This window comes from Amblyomma maculatum, chromosome 3 (assembly GCF_055883805.1).
Source record: "Amblyomma maculatum isolate TAMU_Amacu chromosome 3, ASM5588380v1, whole genome shotgun sequence".
NCBI classification, from domain to species: Eukaryota; Metazoa; Arthropoda; class Arachnida; order Ixodida; family Ixodidae; genus Amblyomma; species Amblyomma maculatum.
The window spans coordinates 196,475,199-196,495,229 of NC_139346.1; the positions used below are offsets into that span (position 1 = coordinate 196,475,199).

General features: G+C 45.8%; 1 protein-coding gene across 1 annotated transcript; it reads right to left on the reverse strand.

Annotated features, from left to right (window-relative positions):
- Positions 1-2,682: 2,682 nt before the first annotated feature.
- LOC146197348 (uncharacterized) lies at positions 2,683-15,747 on the reverse strand. Its single transcript, XM_084596472.1, has 4 exons — positions 15,724-15,747; positions 10,642-10,742; positions 9,997-10,092; positions 2,683-3,432 (listed from the first exon to the last, which is right to left on the reverse strand). The coding sequence occupies exons 2-4, from the start codon at positions 10,732-10,734 to the stop codon at positions 2,791-2,793; spliced, it is 831 nt and encodes a 276-aa protein (XP_084452598.1). The 5' UTR covers positions 10,735-10,742; positions 15,724-15,747; the 3' UTR covers positions 2,683-2,790.
- Positions 15,748-20,031: the final 4,284 nt, after the last annotated feature.

Below are 20,031 nucleotides of genomic sequence, written 5' to 3' on the forward strand. Positions count from 1 at the left end.
GAGCAATGTGCTTTGGTGAGGAGTGTATATGCTGCTCGCGAAGAAACTCCAAACTGGATGCCGCACCTAGATGCATGCGTGTACCTCCCAGAATTTTGATGTTTTGATGGTGGTACATTGTCGGGCTAGAGGTATGGCGGGCTCGTATTAAGCAGCCCGGAAACTTCAGACATGGACAAGTTTAAATAAGTGGAGTTTTGTTTCCCAAAGTTTTGTCGGTAAAGGTTTAATCTACGCAACACAAGAGAGCGTAAAATTGTCAAGCATATACAAAAAAAGCAAAATCACAGTGGCTTAGCTGTAGTTAAGCCTAGGAGTTTGCTAAAGCTCGCTGTCGCTTCCTGGCTTCACACTGGCGAGCCGCCTTCTCCCTCTGCTTCTCAGACAGCATGACGAATTGTCTTACAAGCGCTGAAATGGCATGCTTTATACAGCGCAGCCTCCCCTCCTCTGCTTAACGAAGAGAGAAGAGAGGCGAAGGGTCTCCAATGGAAGACGACAACACCTGTTAGAGTCCACCTGTTAGACCACAGCGCACCTAGTGGGAGAAGCGCGAAACGCCCGGCGTGGCTACGAGCCATGCTACGCTAAAGAGCCGACTTGGTAGCCCAGCTCTCGCGCTGGTATGACGTCAGTAGTCACGTGGTGTAAAGCGTAACTACCGGCCACGCTACGCTGAAGTCTCGAAACCTGGCCTAGTATTGCTTTCGCAATAAAAACCAAGAGCCACATATGGAATGTGTAGTGTGGTAATTTTCGTCTTCATAGCCACTGCCATGCATCGCGTGTTGGCGCGCTCGAGGACGAAGAAGTTGGTCGCTGCCTTGCTGATTCGCCACGCCTGACGCTCTGCTGCGAGTTCCTCCTGAGCGGCTATATCCATCTGAATAAAGACACCCCAACAAATGTTTGATGTGCAGGGATCCTTAGGCGACGCGTCGTTCTTGTATTTTGCAAGATGGCTGACACAGGCTTCACATTCACCTCACCACCTCCTCTACAGAAGTTTTATATAACCTCGACGTGAAGAAGTCTGCGCGAAAACCGGATGGGGAAAGGAGAGAATGCGCACAAGACTTTCTCACATACCTCGTTTGCGTCCTTCCCTAGTCCGGTTTTTATTCTATCTTCTTAACGTCATGCAACACCTCGACTGGAAGCATGGTCACCTAAAGTATTTAACCTTCTTGGGCGCTTCCGCGCTGTGGTCGAACTAGCTTTATCTAGAGACTTTACGATCGCACTTGCGGCGGAGGTAGCTGCGGTAGCGTTAGGAACTTAGGTTGGGCTCGCGGTTAACCTTCAGGCGTGACAGTCGACGGTATGGGCGCAAACCGTTCTGCGGCGCGTTCGCTCTGTTTTTCCAATTGGCCCTGTCTTGGAATATTGCTCCTAACAATACATGTGAGACAGAGCCTTGTGGAAAGCATTCTCTCGCAGAGCCACTGCTCGCTGAATTTGATTAGTATCCTGCGTGGGAACCAGCCCTAACCGCGACGTTATGAAACAAATGCACTTCAGTAAGCGCGAATTATTAGTGTTGATAACGTGCTGAAAGACGCAAAGCAGTGTTATCTGCATAATATAAATACACATTTTTCTCTATTTATTCGTGAGAACAATTTTCATGGTGTAGTACGAGTGATTCGCGAAACGTACAAAAAAAAACTATAGTCATGAAAAGCCGCTTTGCAGTTTCCTGTTTGTATGGAAACACTGAACCCAAATAGGACACGTCCGCGCCCATGTTCTGGCCAGATCTTGGCCATATGGCATGCAGGTGCAAAATTGGTGTGCAGTTTGTCGAACGTAGCTTAGTTAATGAAAAAACAAAAAAACAGCGTTATGTTGAAACGACGGAGAGTTACAAAGGACGGGCGTGAGCCTTATCCTTATTTTGTTTTAGCGCTATTTTACTCTCATTTCCCGAGTATGTGAGATAATTTAGGAAACAGTAACTCACTGGTGCGCGCATTGGGGAATGTAACTGCACACCACTCCTCATTACGAGGAAAAATATTGCAATACGTTTGTTTGCATTCTTTGCGGAGAGGTTGAGAGCTGTAAGTACTTATAGAACTTACGGTTGTTAACAAACCCACATAATTAGCGCTCATTTCCGATATCTGTTAAATAGCGATACGAAAATCGTGGTTCATTAAAATAAATCTTAACCCCCCCCCCCCCCCCCCCCTCATTAAACCAAGATGGTAGACTGTAATTCTCTTGTAACATTCAAACTGGGATATGTCGGATTGATACGGAACCCTAATACAAAAGAATTTATTAACGAATTAGAGCGAGCACTAAGAAACGTTGTCAGAAATATTTCGATACAAGTAAAAGCAGTGATTCACCAACTGAACTATGTAAACATATGGCACCTTCACATGGAAGAAAAAAAAATTGGTTGTCTTGCGTTACGTCCCAACAGCTTCGCCGGCAAAATTAATATCAAATTACTGTGGAGGGGAACACACTCACCGCAAGAACAAGCATATACTCATAAGTGTGCACCACTCTCCTTTTTCTGCTAAAATAAATGCATTTATGACCGCATTTTTTCTAGGCACAGTTTCAGGCTGTAATTCTCTTTCCAATGAAATATTTTCTATGATATTTTTATGAAAAAGTTGGGATGCCATTTAATCCCATTGTAAAGTGAACAAGAGGTCTGTTTTCAAAAGTTTTATATATTAGATACAGTATCTTCGTTTGTTTTGCTGCATATTAACGTAATCCTGCTTGGACCAAAACGTTAGACTACAGTATGAGTAAATAACTTCGTGTTCAGATTTCCTCGCTGGTTTCTTCTTCAGATGATTCTGAAACAGCCGGAGAAGTGGTTTCCTCTCCTTTCGGTTCTGAAGGAGGCGAAGGCGTAGTTTCTTCGTTAACTAGTTCTGAGGAAGTCGGAGGACTGGTTTTTTCTTCGACCGGTTCTGAAGGGCGCGGTGGTGTGGCTTCTTCGTTAACTGCTTCTGAAGGAGTCGGGACACTGGCTTCTTCACTTGTTCCTGAAGGCAGCGGGGGGTTGGTTTCTTCGTCTCCCGCTTTTGAAACAGGCGAAGGGTTGGAATCTTTGTTGGGAGATTCTGAAGCAGTCAGAGGACTGGATTCTTTGTTGCCCGGTTCTGAAGGAGGCGGAGGTAGGGTTTCTTCTTCTGGCAGTTCTGAAGGAGACGGAGGGCTGGAATCCTCGGTTTTAGGTCCTGAAGGGGATACAGCGCTTGCTCCTTCGCCTAAGCTGTCAACTGGGCCCGGGGCCAGGGCTGAAGGCTCTGACGATACGGAAGGCCCTTCGCTTGGCTGGTTAGGGGCCACGTCAATGTTTCCGGGTCCACTGTCAGGCTTTCCTATTTCTTTCTCATAGTTCAATTTCGCGGATTCGACGCACACTCCTTCCCGGCATACGCCTTGCTTGCCTTGAGTCTACGGGATCGCAGTGAATTCAAAGAAAGGGAGGGGGGGGGGGGAGCACAAATATTAGTCGATGTCATTGTTTTTATACCGCTATTTTAGACAGATTTTTGGCAAACGTTTCAAGTTTTCCTTTGATGCCAACATGCGAGTTCGAGTTTGTTCACGTCAATATTATAGTTTAATAAACAATCAAACCGTGTCTGCACTAAGAAAAATCTCTGCCATTAACCGTACGTTTCCGTGTCCATAACTATCACGCTTTCATCTCTCAAATTTGGAGTAACATATAGCTGTCACCGATACAGTCGGGTGAGATAGTTATATTTGCACCATGTTTTCAATTGCTTTGCAGATTCACAGGCTCTGATTAACTTAGACTTGAGCAAGCAGCCATTGATTTAAAGGAGCTGCTTATTTCTGTGGCTTGTGCGCTCGTAGAGGGATGTTGTGCAGTCCCTATGAAAAACTGCTGTTTAGATCGGCAAAAGTGCGTTTTCTACGCCAAAAGCGTTGCCAAGGCCAGTGCCAAGGTAGAGAGTGGGGCTGCGGTGCCGTGTGCCCGTTTTGAGGGCTGACCAGAACCTTCGGCTAGCACGAACGCCATAGTGTAACTAGCACAACAATACTCGAGGAATCCGGGATTCTATACAGGTACTAAGGAAATCAGAAGGGCAAAGCGTATGACGAGATAGTGATTCCGCGAAAATACCGTGCCGATATTTTGAGTTTTCATCATTGCAGTTGCTGATCAGGGTACTGGGAGATGGTGGTCAGGATAGTGCGAGATCAAAAAAGTAACGGAAAGATGTCTAACCGAGTACTACTGGCCCGTTTGCCTCAGCAATGTGTCAAAGTAGGCGGAGATCAACTGTGCAAATGTTTTGTATCCATTAGCTGCTCCCATTTTAGTGTTCGTGTTCGCGCTAGATCTGAGGCTCAGGGCTCCGTAATAAGGGTAGAGACAAATAGAATATATAGTGTAGCAGGCGGCGACCCCCACGTGTCCTCAAAAACGTTGCTTGTTTTGGGCCAATTTCAATAGGGTGCGATATGGGACCGCCGCCAAAATACCTAGTTTTACAATGACGCTTGAGCGGATGCTGTTATGTTCTCAAAACAACGTTGGAGTATTGACTACGCAATCAGAAACAAATACTTGGTTGTTTCATGTGCCAGACATGTTGCGTAATACAAGTTAGCAAGTCAATTTGCAGACAAACTCAGGTACACCATGGCATACAGACGCGTTAAATGACGACTGACAGCAGCGCCGCCGCTTCATTCCCTATTTGCGGGAACAGGCGTCCCATGGAAAGGACTTTCTTCCTTCGGCTACATTGTTTAGTCTAGTTCACTGTTACAGTTTAGAAGAGCTTCTTGTTGGGCTAGTTGGTGCATGGCTTCTTGTTAGTGACGAGATGCGCACACATAAAAGACAAACACAGGAAGGGAACAAAGGAGATGAAAAGAGCGCTTTTTTCATCTCCTTTTTTCTTTTTCTGTGTTTCTCTTTTATGTGTGAGCATCTCGTCATTACCAACAAGTCACTGTTACACGTGGGCTACGAAGTAGCAATGTGCATACGCGAACGAGGATCCGCAGGCGAGAGCTCACATAAGAGAGGGCTTATGTTTCCGCGAACTTTTTCCCACAATCACCGGCTAGAATACAATTAGGTGGCTCTATATACGGGGCACGATTTGCTGCCACACAACGCTGAGCGCATAACGGGTGCATTCCAAGCGCAGGTGTTTTATGCTTGGCTGTGTCTATAACTGAAAGCCTGAAAGCGACATGCGTGTGTGGTAACATGTTGCGCAATGATTATTCACGAAAGTGTAATAAAACAGCGCGATTATTTAATTTTAATTACATTCTATACACACTTCGTTATATTTATTTTCCAATCAGTAGGCCCTCTGTGGCGGTTCGGCGGTTACAGCGCGCACTGCAGAGCTCGATGTCGTGACTTCAATCCCAGCTGTCCGGCTGCAATTTGATCGAAAGGAAACCTAAGGTGCCCGCTTTCTTTGCTATGTGAATAATCTCTGAAGAACTCCATGGTGGTCTAAACTAACTGAGCCCTCTGATACCGAGTCAATTATACCGCGTGTTGCTTTGTAACGTTAAAATTTAATAAATAAGTTATATACGATTGGTCATTACACGGGCGGAACGTAAGAAATGGCCAGAAGACAAGTTATTTGTATATGCGCCTTATATTTCTTGCGGGACATCTATCCCCTTCTTGCAAACAAAACTGGAACATAAGTGACAGTTATTCACACCGATAAAGAAGTGGGCAGGAAAGATGACTTCGTCGTAATCACTCACCTGCACAAAAATTGTACATCTATACTTATTTTCAGTGTAGCATGGGTTTAAGGAACTTTATGCATACAAAAGTTGCAAAACGAGAAAGTTTCAACAGTTGAAAGTGCAGAGAAAGTAATTGGCAATTTCCTCTGGCTCCTTTTCTTTGCGAGCATCATGAAGACCGTTTGACCTTGCTTATCTATAGTGCTAAATGCGAAAAATGGCTTTTCTATTCGTTCACACTTTGCACAAGAGTAGTCGCTGCCACTGCCAAACGGGGTGATTTTAAATTCTCGAAAGCGCAGCTTGCTCGTCTGCGCTCTGTTTGCACACAGCCTGTTTTCAAACGCCAGACACTTGCTACCTTTTTTGTTTCTACTTAGTTAATTGGCAGCGTTGAGAAACCACACCGCAGTTGTGGCCTAGTGGCTATAGGGCGTGTGTCTCGGCTGCGGGAGGTGGTTGGTTCGAAACCCACCGCCGGACGCCCAACGGTAGAAATGGGTACAAGCGTCCCCCGCCCAGCCGCCTGGCTTTCCTCAAGAATGTGTACTTGGGGTAAGCTCCGTAAACCCCGCTGCGCTTCTCGCGAGCCAAACCCAGTTTAGAACGACCTCGCAGCCTGCAAAGACGGTTCGTCGTCGTCTTGGTTTTCACTTTGAATCTACGAAGAGGAGGAGGAGGAAAAACTTTATTTAGTCCTATATTATTTGGCGGTTTTTGGACGTCTTCAGAGATGTCTGCTTGTATCCACAAGAGTCTTCTCCGTCGACTTCGTCCACTCTTTTACAATGGTCGGTTGCCCTCAGTCCAGGGCTCCGCTGGCTGCTGCCGCCCGTTGGGCTCGCTGTACCAGACTTTGCTGGTCTTCGCAGCGGTCGCTGGACAGCAGAGTCTCCCATTGCTCCGCACTCGGGTTTCGAATTTTGGGGACCACATCTATGTTTTGACATGCCCATGTGATGTGATATAGTGTTGGTTTTTCATAGCACCACGGACATCTGTCAGCGTATATGGTAGGGTGCATTTTGTTTAGTATGTGTAGGTTTCTGTATGAACCCGTCTGTAATTGTCTCCATATGACAGCTTCCTCTCTGGTGAGAGAACTGTGCGGTGGGGGATATCGCATTCTTCTTCCTCTATAGTTTTCTAGTATGGCCGAGTATGCCTTGGGTGCTGGCAAAAGTTCCGCGGACACGTCGGATGCTCGGAAAGTAGTGTATGCTCGAGCTATCCTGTCAGCCTCTTGGTTCCCTGCCACCCCCATGTGCCCCGGTACCCATATAATTTTGTGTCTGGTCTTGTTTTCTTCGTGGTTTTTAAATCTGTCGCTCGCTTCGAGGAGTATACGAAGCGCGTGACGACCAATCCTACCATTCATGAAATTTCGACAGGCTGTTTGAGAATCCGTGAGTATCGTTAGCGACCGCCCAGCTCTATAGCCCTCCGCCACCGCTAGAGAAATGGCTACTTCCTCGGCCTCTGCTGCTGTGCAGTGTCGGATAGAGGCGCTGGTCACTTCGCGTAGAGACGAATTGACCACCGTGGCCACTGCAATTTTGTTCTGTCCTCCTCTCGAGGACGCGTCTGCATACACAGTCGTGTATTCAGGAGCGTATGTTTTTTGAATAAAATTGGCCCTTGCTTCTCTTCTACCTTGGTGGAGGTTAGGGTCCATGTTTCTCGGGATTGGAGCTACCTTGAGGGACTTGCGAAGTTCGTCGGGGATCGTTACCGTCCTCGCTATTTCTCGCATCTGCTCACAGTATCCGAGTCTCTGTAAGAGCGCTCTTCCAGTCGTTGTCTGCAGTAGCCTGAGTTTTTGCGACTCAAGCTGCGCCTCGCGTAGTTCTTCGAATGTGTTTTGCAATCCAAGCGCCATGAGCTTTTCTGTAGACGTGTTGCGCGGTAATCGGAGCGCCGTCTTATACGCTTTGCGTAGCAGGGCATCAGCTTGTTGTATTTCACTCTTGTTGAGGCACTGGTAGGGCAGGCTGTACATAATTCGGCTCACTACCAGGTTTCTAACTAGTTTTAGTGTGTCCTCTTCGCGCATGCCATGCCGCCTGTTGGTGATGCGGGTGATCATGCGTGTCACTTGTAGCGTTGTTGCTTTGAGCATGGTAAAAGTGTGACTACTGCGTTGGTTCGATTGAACCCACATACCTAATATTCTTATTTTTGTCTTTTCAGGGATGGGCATTCCTTCCAGGTAGATGTTGAGTTTCAGGTTCTCACTGGTTGGGACGGTCCGGTTTTGTTTGCCTCTCCACACTCGAAGCAGTTCCGATTTCTCAGTCGAGCATGCGAGTCCTCTTTCTCCGAGATATTTCTGTACACAGGAGGCCGCTTCCTGTAGTTTTTCTTCCTTCTCCCCGAGGGAACCGGTGTTCGTCCAGACTGTTATGTCGTCTGCATACATGGCGTGCCTGATGCCTTCGATCTTCTCTAGTTTTCGTGCTAGACCTATCATAGCTATATTGAAGAGGATAGGTGAGATGACTGATCCTTGTGGTGTTCCTTTGTTTGGCGCTTGAATTTTGTTCGATCGAAGGTCTCCCATGCCGATGGTGGCAGTTCTATCTGACAGGAAGGCTTTGACGTACCCGTGGATTCTGCGTCCGCAGTCCAGGTCGTCTAGGCCTCTAAGGATCGCTTCGTGACTGACGTTATCAAATGCTCCCTTGATGTCAAGGGCCATTATGACATTTTCACCTGTTCGGGGTACGTTGCGGAGCACATCTTCTTGTATTTGAAGCAGCACGTCCTGCGTCGAGAGTTTTGCTCTGAAGCCGAACATGGTATGGGGTACATGTTCATTATCTTCCATGAAATTTTGCAGTCTGAGCATCACCACCCGCTCGTAAAGCTTGCCGAGGCACGACGTGAGCGATATGGGCCTGAAATTTTCAATTTGGAGCTGTTTGCCAGGTTTAGGTATCATAATTACTTCGGCGTGTTTCCAGTCTTCGGGAACCGTCTCCGCCTCCCAGTGTTTGTTTAGAAAACTTACGAGCTCTTGTATGAGGTCGTCACTCAGGTTTCGGATCAGGGCATTGTCGATTCTGTCGGCTCCTGCTGCCGTGTTTCTGGTCGTATTCCTTATTGCCGCATAAACTTCTTCCACAGTTATTGGGCGGTCGAGTCTCTCGTTTTCGGCTCCGCGATAGTTTCCTTGGTATCGTGAGGGGTTGCGATCACCGAAACATTTTTTTTCGTGCCTTCTCTAAAAGGTCGGTGTCCGAACCCTCGAAGGAGTGGATGAATCTGTGGATGCTTTTATTGTTTTCTGATTTTGTTTTGGTCGGATCGATTAGTGCTCTTAGGAGATTCCAGGTTCTGGCCGTACCTAAGGTTCCCTTAAGCGAGTCGCTGAATTGTTCCCAATTTTGTCTCGCGAGTTGCGCTGCGTATTCTTCAGCTTTTGCCGTAACTTCTGCTATCTTTAGTTTTAGTTTCCTGTTGTGTTTTTGCTTCCGCCATCTTTTGGTGAGACAGCGTCTGGCTTCCCATAGTCGCAGAAGGTGCCCGTCTACTTCGGGCGTTGTTGTTGTTCGTCTTACACTTTTTGTGCATTTGTCTCGCGAAATTATCGTGAGATAATAATAATATTAATAATAATTGGTTCACAGGAAGGGAAAGGTGCAGTATCTGTCACACTTGTGTCTGTGGACACCTGAACAGCACCGTAAGGGAAGGGAAGAAGGTGGGAGTTAAAGTGGAAAGAGAGAAAGGGGAACCGTATTGGAGAGCTACGGAGTAATTTCGACCACCAAGGGATCTTTAACGCGCGCTGACATCGCACAGCACACGGACGCCTCTTCGTTTCGCGAGATTTTAAAATCCGCGGTTCTGCCCAGGATCGCCGGAAAATGAATCTTCTGTTTTGCCGCCATACTATATTATCTAAAACGTTCCCATCCAGTAAAGAAAACTGCTAATTATGCAGGCACTCGTTCGACTATATCAGTGTTTTTTTTTTTTTTTTTTTTTGACGCTGGAGTTTCGGATGGGACCGCCTTTTAACGGCTCTTGAGAAACTGAGGAAACTTCAATAACACAAAAAAAAAAATAATCAAGCCATAATCGGTGGACCTTATTCAGATTCCAGGCCCGATTACAATTTATTGCGCATGGTGGACCAGACAATGCTCATTGCCGAGCAACGCTGCTTTGTCAAGCAGTATTATTTTGTATACGCCGACATGCTTAGCATAATAAGGCGTCAGGTGGCTGTAGAGATTCCCGGCTACTTACTTTGCATGAAGTTCCATCCACGTATATTCCGATGAGCCAGGTACGATTGCGGTCATTGCTACAGAAGTAATGACACTCATCCGGCTTTTCGATGATCTATAAATGACAAAAAAAAAAGACAACACGATACACTCAAATTCGAACGTGTTGTCTAACCGTCTGGTCGCTAAAATATGTAGTAACGCAGGATACACTGGTTCATATGGTATGTTAGAGGCAATGACAACATGCAAAGTTTCATGCGGGAATAGTAATTTCAACTTTTGTTACGTGTTCAGCGCCATATTAATAAGTGACTCTTTCTTGATTCAAGGTTGTTTGTACTTGCCTCGGCATAGGGGACATAACTACTTTCTGTTAGGTACTTCTCTCTTTGGGAAAGCGTCCTTCATTCGGAATTTACTTAGCCCTATTTAAATAGAGCCCGGAAGGCAGAGTCGGCCATTGCGATCCGAACAACTGTAGAGGGAGCTACTCACTGTCGGAAAGCTTCTGCCTCGAATAAAGAGTATAAACATGAGGGTAAGCCTGCCTCTCTGATTCTGGTCTACCTACCGCCAGCATTATACAAAATACTGCGCAACAATAGAGCAGTCCAGCTACTGCGACTGAATTTTTAGCAAGCCATTTCCCTGCTTTACTCACTTCAAGCCCATGCTTGTCTCCTCCTGGTGTCCGTGTGACGCACTTCCATCGATAGTCACCATAGAAGGGATTCCTCGCTGCTACTGCTGCCATGAAGCATGCTGGGGAAGCGACGTTCGCAGAGGAAACAGAATAAAAACAGAGGTACTTGTGGGATGATTCCTAACTTTGGCTGCGCATGCAGGAGCACTGACTGAAAACGTCAACGCTGATTTCATTTTTCCATCAAGTCACTGAAAGGACATGTTCCTTGCGAGCACTGTTTTGTCCACCATTGCGCGATAGGGTGCATTAAAATCGTACAGTGCCTTCCATTTTTTTTTAAATATGAACCATTCGAGGGTTCTCATAAGCGTCAGTGTACTCTAAATTCGCGCTAATTGATTCCTCTCCCCTATCCTTGCCAAAATTACAAAGTCATTGGTTGTGTTGTTTACTCGTGTATAGTGGGACTGAGCAGCAAAATCAAGGCCACCGCAGCACCAGCTTCATTGTATGGCCAAACCTTTCACCATGCTGGTCTAGGTACTTTTAGTCAAGGTTCGTAACAACTACACTTAAAAGCATAAGAAATGCGGTCATTGGGTGCAATATACATGATATTTTCGTTCGTCTGTGGCTCCTTAACGTACACACCGCGCACAGAATATGAGTTCATTGCATTTTTTTCTATCAGCATACAACCACTGTTGTTATACGTGGAGCCCACGTGCATAGCCGGAGAAGCCTGAAACTTCAGAAATTACAGCGTCTCAAGATATCTCTTACGAGGTAAACGGTGAAAGCCTAGTATAACTAGCCATTAGTAGTCATTTTAGTCCTTACTACTCATTACTAAGCGAATCAGTGATTCCTAATCAATTGCAGTAGCTACATATCATCGTTAGAGTATTGGTCATTACAAGTCATTAGTAGTCATTAAAATTCATTAGTAGTCATCCCTAAGCATTTTAGTAATTTCCGACCAATTTTAATCGTTTCAAATCATCGTTAGACATAGTGAACAGTCCAAGTCGTTACTACTCATTTTACTCATTTGTAATCATTACTAAACATTTTTAGTGATTTATAATCAATTGTAGCTGTTACAAGTCGCCGTTAGGCCTATTCTTTATTAGGTGTCATTAGTAGGTCATTTTAATCTTCACTACTGATTACTGGGCATTTTAGTCATTTACAATGAATTTTAGTCGCCAAAAGTCGCCCTGGGACACATGGGTTGTTACAAGTCATTAGTAATCATTATCATTATAATCTCTACTGATCTATTATCAGTTCAGTCGTTCAGTCGAGTCCGGCTCTTCGTGACCCTGTGGACCATGTCACGCCACGCTTTCCGGTCTCTCACTATCTTCCAAACGTCACATAACTGAATCTGCAGCGCCTCGAGGATGCCATCTAACTATTGCGTTCGCTGCCTACCCCTTCTCCGGAAACCCTCAACCTTTCCCAACATCAAATCTTTCTTCAGCGACTCCTCTCTTCTCATCAGATGACCAAAGTAGCTGAGCTTAAACTTTAGAATTTGACCCTCCAATGAGCAGTTAGGGTTTTCGGTCGACAATATCGACTGATTTGATCTTCTGGCAGTCCAAGAAACTCTCAAGAGTCTCCGCCAGCACCACAATTCAAACGCGTCAATTCTTCGGCGGTCAGGCTTCTTCACAGTCCAACTCTCGCATCCATACATCACAACTGGAAAGGCCATAGCACGAGTTATACGGATCTTGGTTGGCAGACTAATGTCTCTGCTCTTTACTAGGCGGTCAAGGCTAACCATGGCTCTCTTTCTCAGAAGCAGGCGTCTCCTAATTTCATGACTGCAGTCTCCTTCCGGGTAATCTTGGAGCCCAAGAAGAGAAAATCTGTCACAGCTTCCACTTCTTGTCCCTTGATGCTCCAGGACTTAATAGGGCAAGACGCCATGATCTTTGTCTTTTTAATGTTCAGTTTAAGCCCAAACTTCTCACTCTCTTCTTGTACGCGCATCATAAGTCTCGAATTCCACTTCACTTTCTGCCATTAAATTGGTATAATCCGTATATCTAAGATTGTTGATACGTTTTCCAGAAATCTTCACTCCAGCTGAAGACTCGTCCAGACAGGCCTTCCTCATGATGCCCTCTGCATATAGGTTAAATAGGCAGGGTGACAGTATGCAGCCTTGTCTCACTCCTTTCTCAATCGAAAACCAGTCAGTAAGACCATGCCCAGTTCTGACTGTGGCCTCTTGCCCTTCATACAGGTTCCTGAGGAGACAGATGAGGTGAATTGGAACTCCCATCTTTTGGAAAGCTTGCCACAATCTGCTGTGATCTACGCAGTCAAACGCTTTCGCATAATCAATAAAGCAGAAGTAGGTGGGTTTCTGGAACTCTGTTGCTTTTTCCATGATCCAGCGAAGGTTGGCAATCTGGTCTGTAGTTACTCTGCCCTTGCGAAACCCGGCTTGCACGTCCGGAAGCTCCCGATCCACATACTGCTGCAGCCTACCTTGGGGGATCTTCAACATCACCTTGCTAGCATGCGAAATAAGCGCGATCGTGCGGTAGTTGGAACAATCTTAGGCACTGCCTTTCTTTGGAATGGGGATGTAAACTGACCTCCTCCAGTCCTGTGGCCACTGCAGTGTTGTCCAAATCTTCTGACACAATGTATGCAGGATGTTAACAGCGTCATGGTCTAGGTTTTGAAGCAACTCAGCTGGAATGCCATCAATTCCGCTAGCTTTGTTTTTAGCAAGGCTGGCTAAGGTCCATTCAACTTCACTCTTCAGGATGATCTATTATAATCCCTAATAATTATTATCACTATCATCCATTTTTCTCTTCTTTAATCTGTCTTCCCGCGGCGGACATTTCCTGATGACGCGTCTGTCGATTACGGCCGGCGGTTACATCCAGCGGTGACATTCTGCAGACTTTCTGCCATGGTCATGTACTTCCGATGACCTTCAAACAGCCTGAAGGTCAAGTTTGAACTTACTTGGTTCACAGGAAAGGAAAGGCGCACTATCTGTCACACGTGCTCCGTGGACGCCTGAATCGCGCCATAAGGGAAGGGAGGAAAGTGTGGGCGAAAGTGGAAAGAGAGAGAGGTGCCGAAGTGAATGGCTGCGGAGTGATTTCCACGACCTGGTGATCTCTAACAGAACCACGTAAGCTGTGTCTTTAACGTGCACTAACATCACACAGCCAGAACCCCCTAGACAAACACAACCCATGAACGCCGCTCCATTTCGCTACCGAATTTTTATCTGTTGTAGGCCTTCATTGCACCCGCCACCGCTTAGGTGGTGGACGACGGCTGTTGCGGCGCGCGTCTTTCTCTCCCTCTTCTTTTTCTTTCTTCTCTACTTTCTCTCTTCTGTGTCCTGCCGTGTTGGTGCTGTGGTAAGACGCCCGACTACTGTACCGGAGTACCCGGGCACTGTAACCCGGGATCGAACCCGACCTCGGCGGCTGCGTTTCGATGGAGGCGAAACGAAGAGGCGTCCGTGTGCTGTGCGATGTCAGCGCTCGTTAAAGATCTCCAGGTGGTCGAAATTACCCGTAGCCCTCCACCACGGCTTCTCTTTCTCTCTCTTCCAAGTTCACTCGCGCCTTCCTCCCTTCCCTTATGGCGCGGTTCAGGTGCCCACAGAAACAAGCGGAACAGATACTGCGCCTTTCCCTTTCTGTGAACGAATTAATATTATTAGGTGGCTCATCTACAGAGCCAGTAGCAGGCCCGTGCATTTTCTTTGCCTTCTTCCTACAAACACAACTTTCTCTCTATCCACTTGCACTCCCACCTTCCTCCCTTTCCTAATGGCGCGGCTCAGGTCTCCACAGAAACAAGTGTGACAGATACTGCCCCTTTCCTTTTCTGTGAACCAATAATAATAATAATAATAATAATAATAATAATAATAATAATAATAATAATAATAATAATAATAATAATAATAATAATAATAATAATAATAATAATAATAATAATAATAATAATAATAATTAATATTTTCCATTCTGACCAGTATGACGCCTTTGAAAGCATTTGTTAGCTTTAATTACTTTAATTAATTATTTCTTCAGTTAAACCCTCAAGGTTTCATAATTGGCATCATCAAGCATTGGCGTTTTATCTAGGCATTTTGACACCTTTGAACTCCCTTTTTCCAATTTTTATATTTTAAAGCATTTCAATTAGTTATTGATTATTTCCACTAAATTTTCTGACTAGCATCATCAAGCTATTCAATCTCCGCATTTTGACACCTTTGAGTCCCCTTTTTGATTTTTATTTTTTCAAATACTTCAAAATATAATTAACCAATTACAAAATCTAAATCTTTAATTATCATCCACAAGCATAAGCTTTTCATTCTGAGCATTTTGACACCTTTGAACCTCCTTTTGACTTTTCATTTTTTTCAAATATTTCAATCAACTAATCAATTCTACACTCTAATTTTTAACTGGCATCATCAAGAATTGGGTTTTTATTCTGGGCATTTTGCAACTACTGAACAGCATTTTCCCCAATTTTTTAGTATTTTAATTGTTTAATTAATTCATCAGTTACACACTCTAAATTCCTTAATTATCATTATCAAACACTGCCTTTTCATTCTGAGTATTGCTATCATCATTGAAGCCCCTCTTTTTTGTTTTTTCGTTTCATAAGTTCATCAATTTATTGCAATGACCTCATCAACTCGTCATCGCTCATGACACGCCCAATGATCCATCGCTAGGACCACAATTATAATGATAATATTTTTTACGCCGGCCCGATTATTTCCTACACGAGGTTACGACTACTACTACTACTACTACTACCACCACCACGCCAACGGATTTTCGAACAAATCATCTGTATAAGCTATCGCTTGATACAGCGGCCGCTGCTTGTACCCCACAGCCCGTCGGCACGTGAATGGAAAATCTTACATGGTAGGACTCTTGGTACCCAACAGTGTTTGTGTACTAACACTACTGCATTTACCAGAGTGAAAATTTTCATGCAGTCTATAGCTCTGCGAAAAATACCCGCCCCCCTCAAAAAGAAAAAGAAAAGAAAAACTCACAGTGGCCTTACCAATAAGAAATGGCCTGATCTCCATCGTTCTGTGGACTGGCGGTCTGTTCGGCTGGGTGTCTTATATACATTCGTCATGCTCTTCAAAAGAATAAGGATAACTTGAAAATACTAAGTTAAAATACGGCACCCTCAAAGAGGAAACAGACTTGGGGTGACAAATTGTGGCAAGTATTGCTCAACGCTCATTAATCTTTTCCGCGGTACTTATGTCACAAATGTGAGACAATGCGCGGCAAGGTAGCGTTTGTTTTGTCAGAATCCTTCCTGCTGTTCCAGCAGGCTTCGTTTCTATTTGTCGGATCCATTTCGGATTCATTCCGGCAGAAAAAGAATAAAGTAAAACTGGTAAGCGTTTCGGCTGATTGTTTACATGCGCTAAAACCAACGATATACATTATAGTGTCAAATACATTACAGTCTCAAAGGTCAAATGTTTTGTGCAACGTCTGTGTCTCGGTATAGTTATAAGTAGAGATATAAACTTTCCGTGAATTTTGAATGCCAAATAAAAACAAGAAAAACACAATGTTTCCAAAAGTATCCCACACTGAACAATACTCCGAACAATATAATGGGCATAATTTGTTGTTATTCCCTTAGAACAAACCAATACATTTACGGATCCTTGTTTAGATAATTTTAATGTTATATGGTTTTCCGACTTCCCGAAAACTGCTCGTTGAAGAGGCAGTTCCCCTGCAAATTCGGTGCCATTGCCATTGTGAGCGAAAGATCACCTGCATGCGTGTGGCAATTGGCAGATGTCACGTCACGAGACCGCACGAAATGGTCGAAGTGGCAGGCGCTACCAACTCGGGCCTCACTTATGAGATGGGAGCATGACAACGGAATTCAGCCCTCCAGAACCCTTACACGTTTCCCCCAGACCACGGAGGCATATTCGTGCGGGTTATTTAAATCAGGGCTTCATATCAAATTTGGTATCTAACGACCATATGCTAATAAAAATGTGTGGTATAATAGTTAAACATATTAAAAAAATTGCTGCGGCTTAGCTTTAGTTGAGCCCGGTAGGTTGAAAAAGCAATAATAGCATGGCTACGCTATAGTTAGCTCGTAGTGTAGCCAGGTGTGGTGTACCATGTTGACTGTACGATTAACACTGGACTAACATCTAAAGTAATGACATCAATGTAATAAATGTAATGAATGTAATGTAAATATTGTGATGGACAGTGACCATTACATTCTATTCGGAGTCGTCACCGGTTGAGGATGATTCAAGAGAAGCGCGTCGCGCCCGTCTAGCTGCATCTCGAGCGCGCCGTCGAGCGAGACCCTGTGAACAACCACGGGAAATGTAGAAAACATAGAGGACACTCTTCAAGCAGGAGCGGACGTAGTGGCAACGCACGCAGCATCCATCGGCCTAGCGTGCTCCCCCACTAAATCCGAACTCTTGTTGCTCCACCCAAACCGCCGCCTTACCAAGCAAATACTTTACTCCATACACATCACCATAGATGGGCTCCAAGTGCCCGAGGTCAGCAAACTTCGAGTCCTGGGAATGTTCCTGCAAAACAATGGACTCAACACAAAAACTATCCTAAAACTGTCTATCACCACCCATCAAACTACCAGACTCATCAAACGAATAGTGAACAAGCACAGAGGCATGCGAGAGCACGACGGCCTGTACAAGCATTTGTGTCAGCCGAATGGTCTATTCAATCCCGTATCTCTATCTTACACAGGCAGAAACTGAGAAAGTGGACGCACTCATTCGTCAGGCATACAAAACAGCACTTCACCTCCCGAAACATACTCCTACCACACGCCTCCTAAACATGGGAGTGCACAACACAATCCAAGAACTAGTGGAAGCTCATCGTACTTACCAGACCAACAGACTTTCCTCCACAGAGACGGGCAGGTTCATTCTCGCAGTGCTAAAACTCCAACCAATTGGTCCACTCATTGAAAACAGCCACCCAATTCCCCAACACATCCAGGACAACCTTACCGTACAACCCCTACCTAAAAATATGCACCCTGCTCACCACAAGGCACGACGAGAAGCTCGAGACAAGGCGTTACACAAAGCACACGCGACTGACACCGAAGCGGCCTACGTAGACGCGGCAGAATACAGTCACCCCATGGCATATGTCATCAGTGTGATTTCTTATAACTTCAATCACATAGTTTTTGCCTCTGTCATAGCAAAAACGTCGACAGAAGCCGAAGAGGCAGCCATAGCGCTAGCCATCTCCTTTTCCACTGCCACACTCATTTTCAGTGATTCTAAAACGGCCATTCAAAATTTCGCAAGAGAGAAAAATACACCCAGTCGCCCATCAAATCTTAACCTCTGGTTCCACAGCTCCCCGACCCATTCACATCGCCTAAGTACCAGGCCATGCAGGCAACTCCGGTAACTAGGCAGCCCACTCAACTGCTCAAGCGCACGCCAACCGAGCGGGGCATACCGAGGACGTGGGAAGCACGTGGGACAGACTTCTCACCTATCATGACATAACACTTCACTACCGAGAACAACAACTCTTATATCCCCCACCTCACACCTTTCTTTCAAAACCCCAACAAATAATCTGGCGACAATTACAAGCCAAAACCTTTCCCTCCCCAGCTTGGTTGGCCTTAGCACACTCGGGCCGGTACGACCCCACATGCTCTCTATGTGGCGCATCTAGAGCCACCTTCAATCACATAATGTTTCTATGCGAAGATTTGAAGCCACCGCCCCAACAGGGCCTCACTGGCCAAGAGGGTTTGGAGTTCGCGGTCTCCAGCTCGGACCCAGCAGTGCGAAAGATGCTGGTCGACCGGGTTCAAGCGGTCGCTGCCAGGCATGGCCTGACAGACACCAGCCGAGATCAGTAACCACCTCAACCCTTGTAATGTACCCTGCTTCCCAAATTAAATGTTTTACCACCACAGCGAGACGCTGTTCCCATTCTTCTTCTGTCTCTGTAGCCCGCTGTCGCTTCCTGGCTTCATCGAGACGGCGTGACTTTTCTTTCCGTTTATCAGGATGCATAGCGAGTGCCTCAGCTGAGCAAGCGCGAGAATTTATATACCCATCGTTTTCCTCCTCCTCCTCTCAACTGCGAGAGGTGACAGCAGCGCCTCCACTCGGTAGCAGCGCAGCTCCAGCTGCAGCGCGCCGTGCCTACCGACCACCGCAAACCGACGACTCGACTTGGTAGCCCATCTCTCTCACCTGGTATGACGTCACAGCCATCTGGGGTCATTAAAGGTCAAACGTGCCTACCGACCGTGGCTACGAGAAAGGCTGAAAATGGGGGTAGTATTGTTTTAGCACTAAACGATTACTGATTACACGAGTAGCAAAGTGCATGTACGCGAACAAGGACACGCAGGGAGAGCTGGTAAACGGGAGCTGTCAGGTGTTCTGCCCATTTCTGTCGCGGAAATAACTTTCGCCTGCGTTTGCAGAGTAGGTAAGGCGAGATATTCGCAAGGGTTACAACACCGCGAACTGCGAGGAAAGTCCACCAAGCGTCAAGCCACATGCTTCGTATCTACAGGATTTCGTCTAGGTACCACCGCCAGTCTAGAGAAGTTCAGAGATCCTGCTTAAAGCTTATAACCCCAAGTTGGTTCACGTTTTTGATTAAGAATAGCTCAAAGGAAACAAGAATGCACGCAGTAACGACGAGGACAAATGCTAACTCGCAACTATGCGTGGTAGCGCCTGTTCTCCTTGTTCCTCTCTGTCTCTGTGTTCCGTTTGGGCTATTTTTCATCATGACCCGTGACGAGGGAATGGAAGGAGCAAGATTTGTTCACTTGACGAGTCCCGCGCAGCGATTATTAGTTGAGGAAAAATCTTGCAGTAGAAGGGGTCCGATAGCTGTCGAATAAATTCCGCCCTGAAGATGGAGATCCAGATGAAGCCTGGCCAACCTGCCCGAGCCGAGCAAACATTCCACCATCCAGCATCAGCCACAACTGGAGCTGACCAGGTCAGCGATCGACGTGGAAATCATCACCCCTGAGGGCTTCGACGACTAGAGTCTTGCCATTAGAACCTCAGCACTCTTAGCGTAGTAGCACCGGCATCAGGAACCTATACGGTTAGTTTATTAATTAAACTTGTTTTCATGCTGACGTAACATGTGCCTTTTGTCCTCTCACTCTGGTTAGATCCCAGCACATAAAAGTGTGATACAAATCATAGGACGCTTAAAGTCTGTTTGTCGAAGATTGGTGTATAATGGTTCGAGCATAGGTGGAAGGGAAGGAAAGTGGAAATAGAGAAAGCGGCTGGTGGCTTTCTTTGCACACAGTTCCATTGAG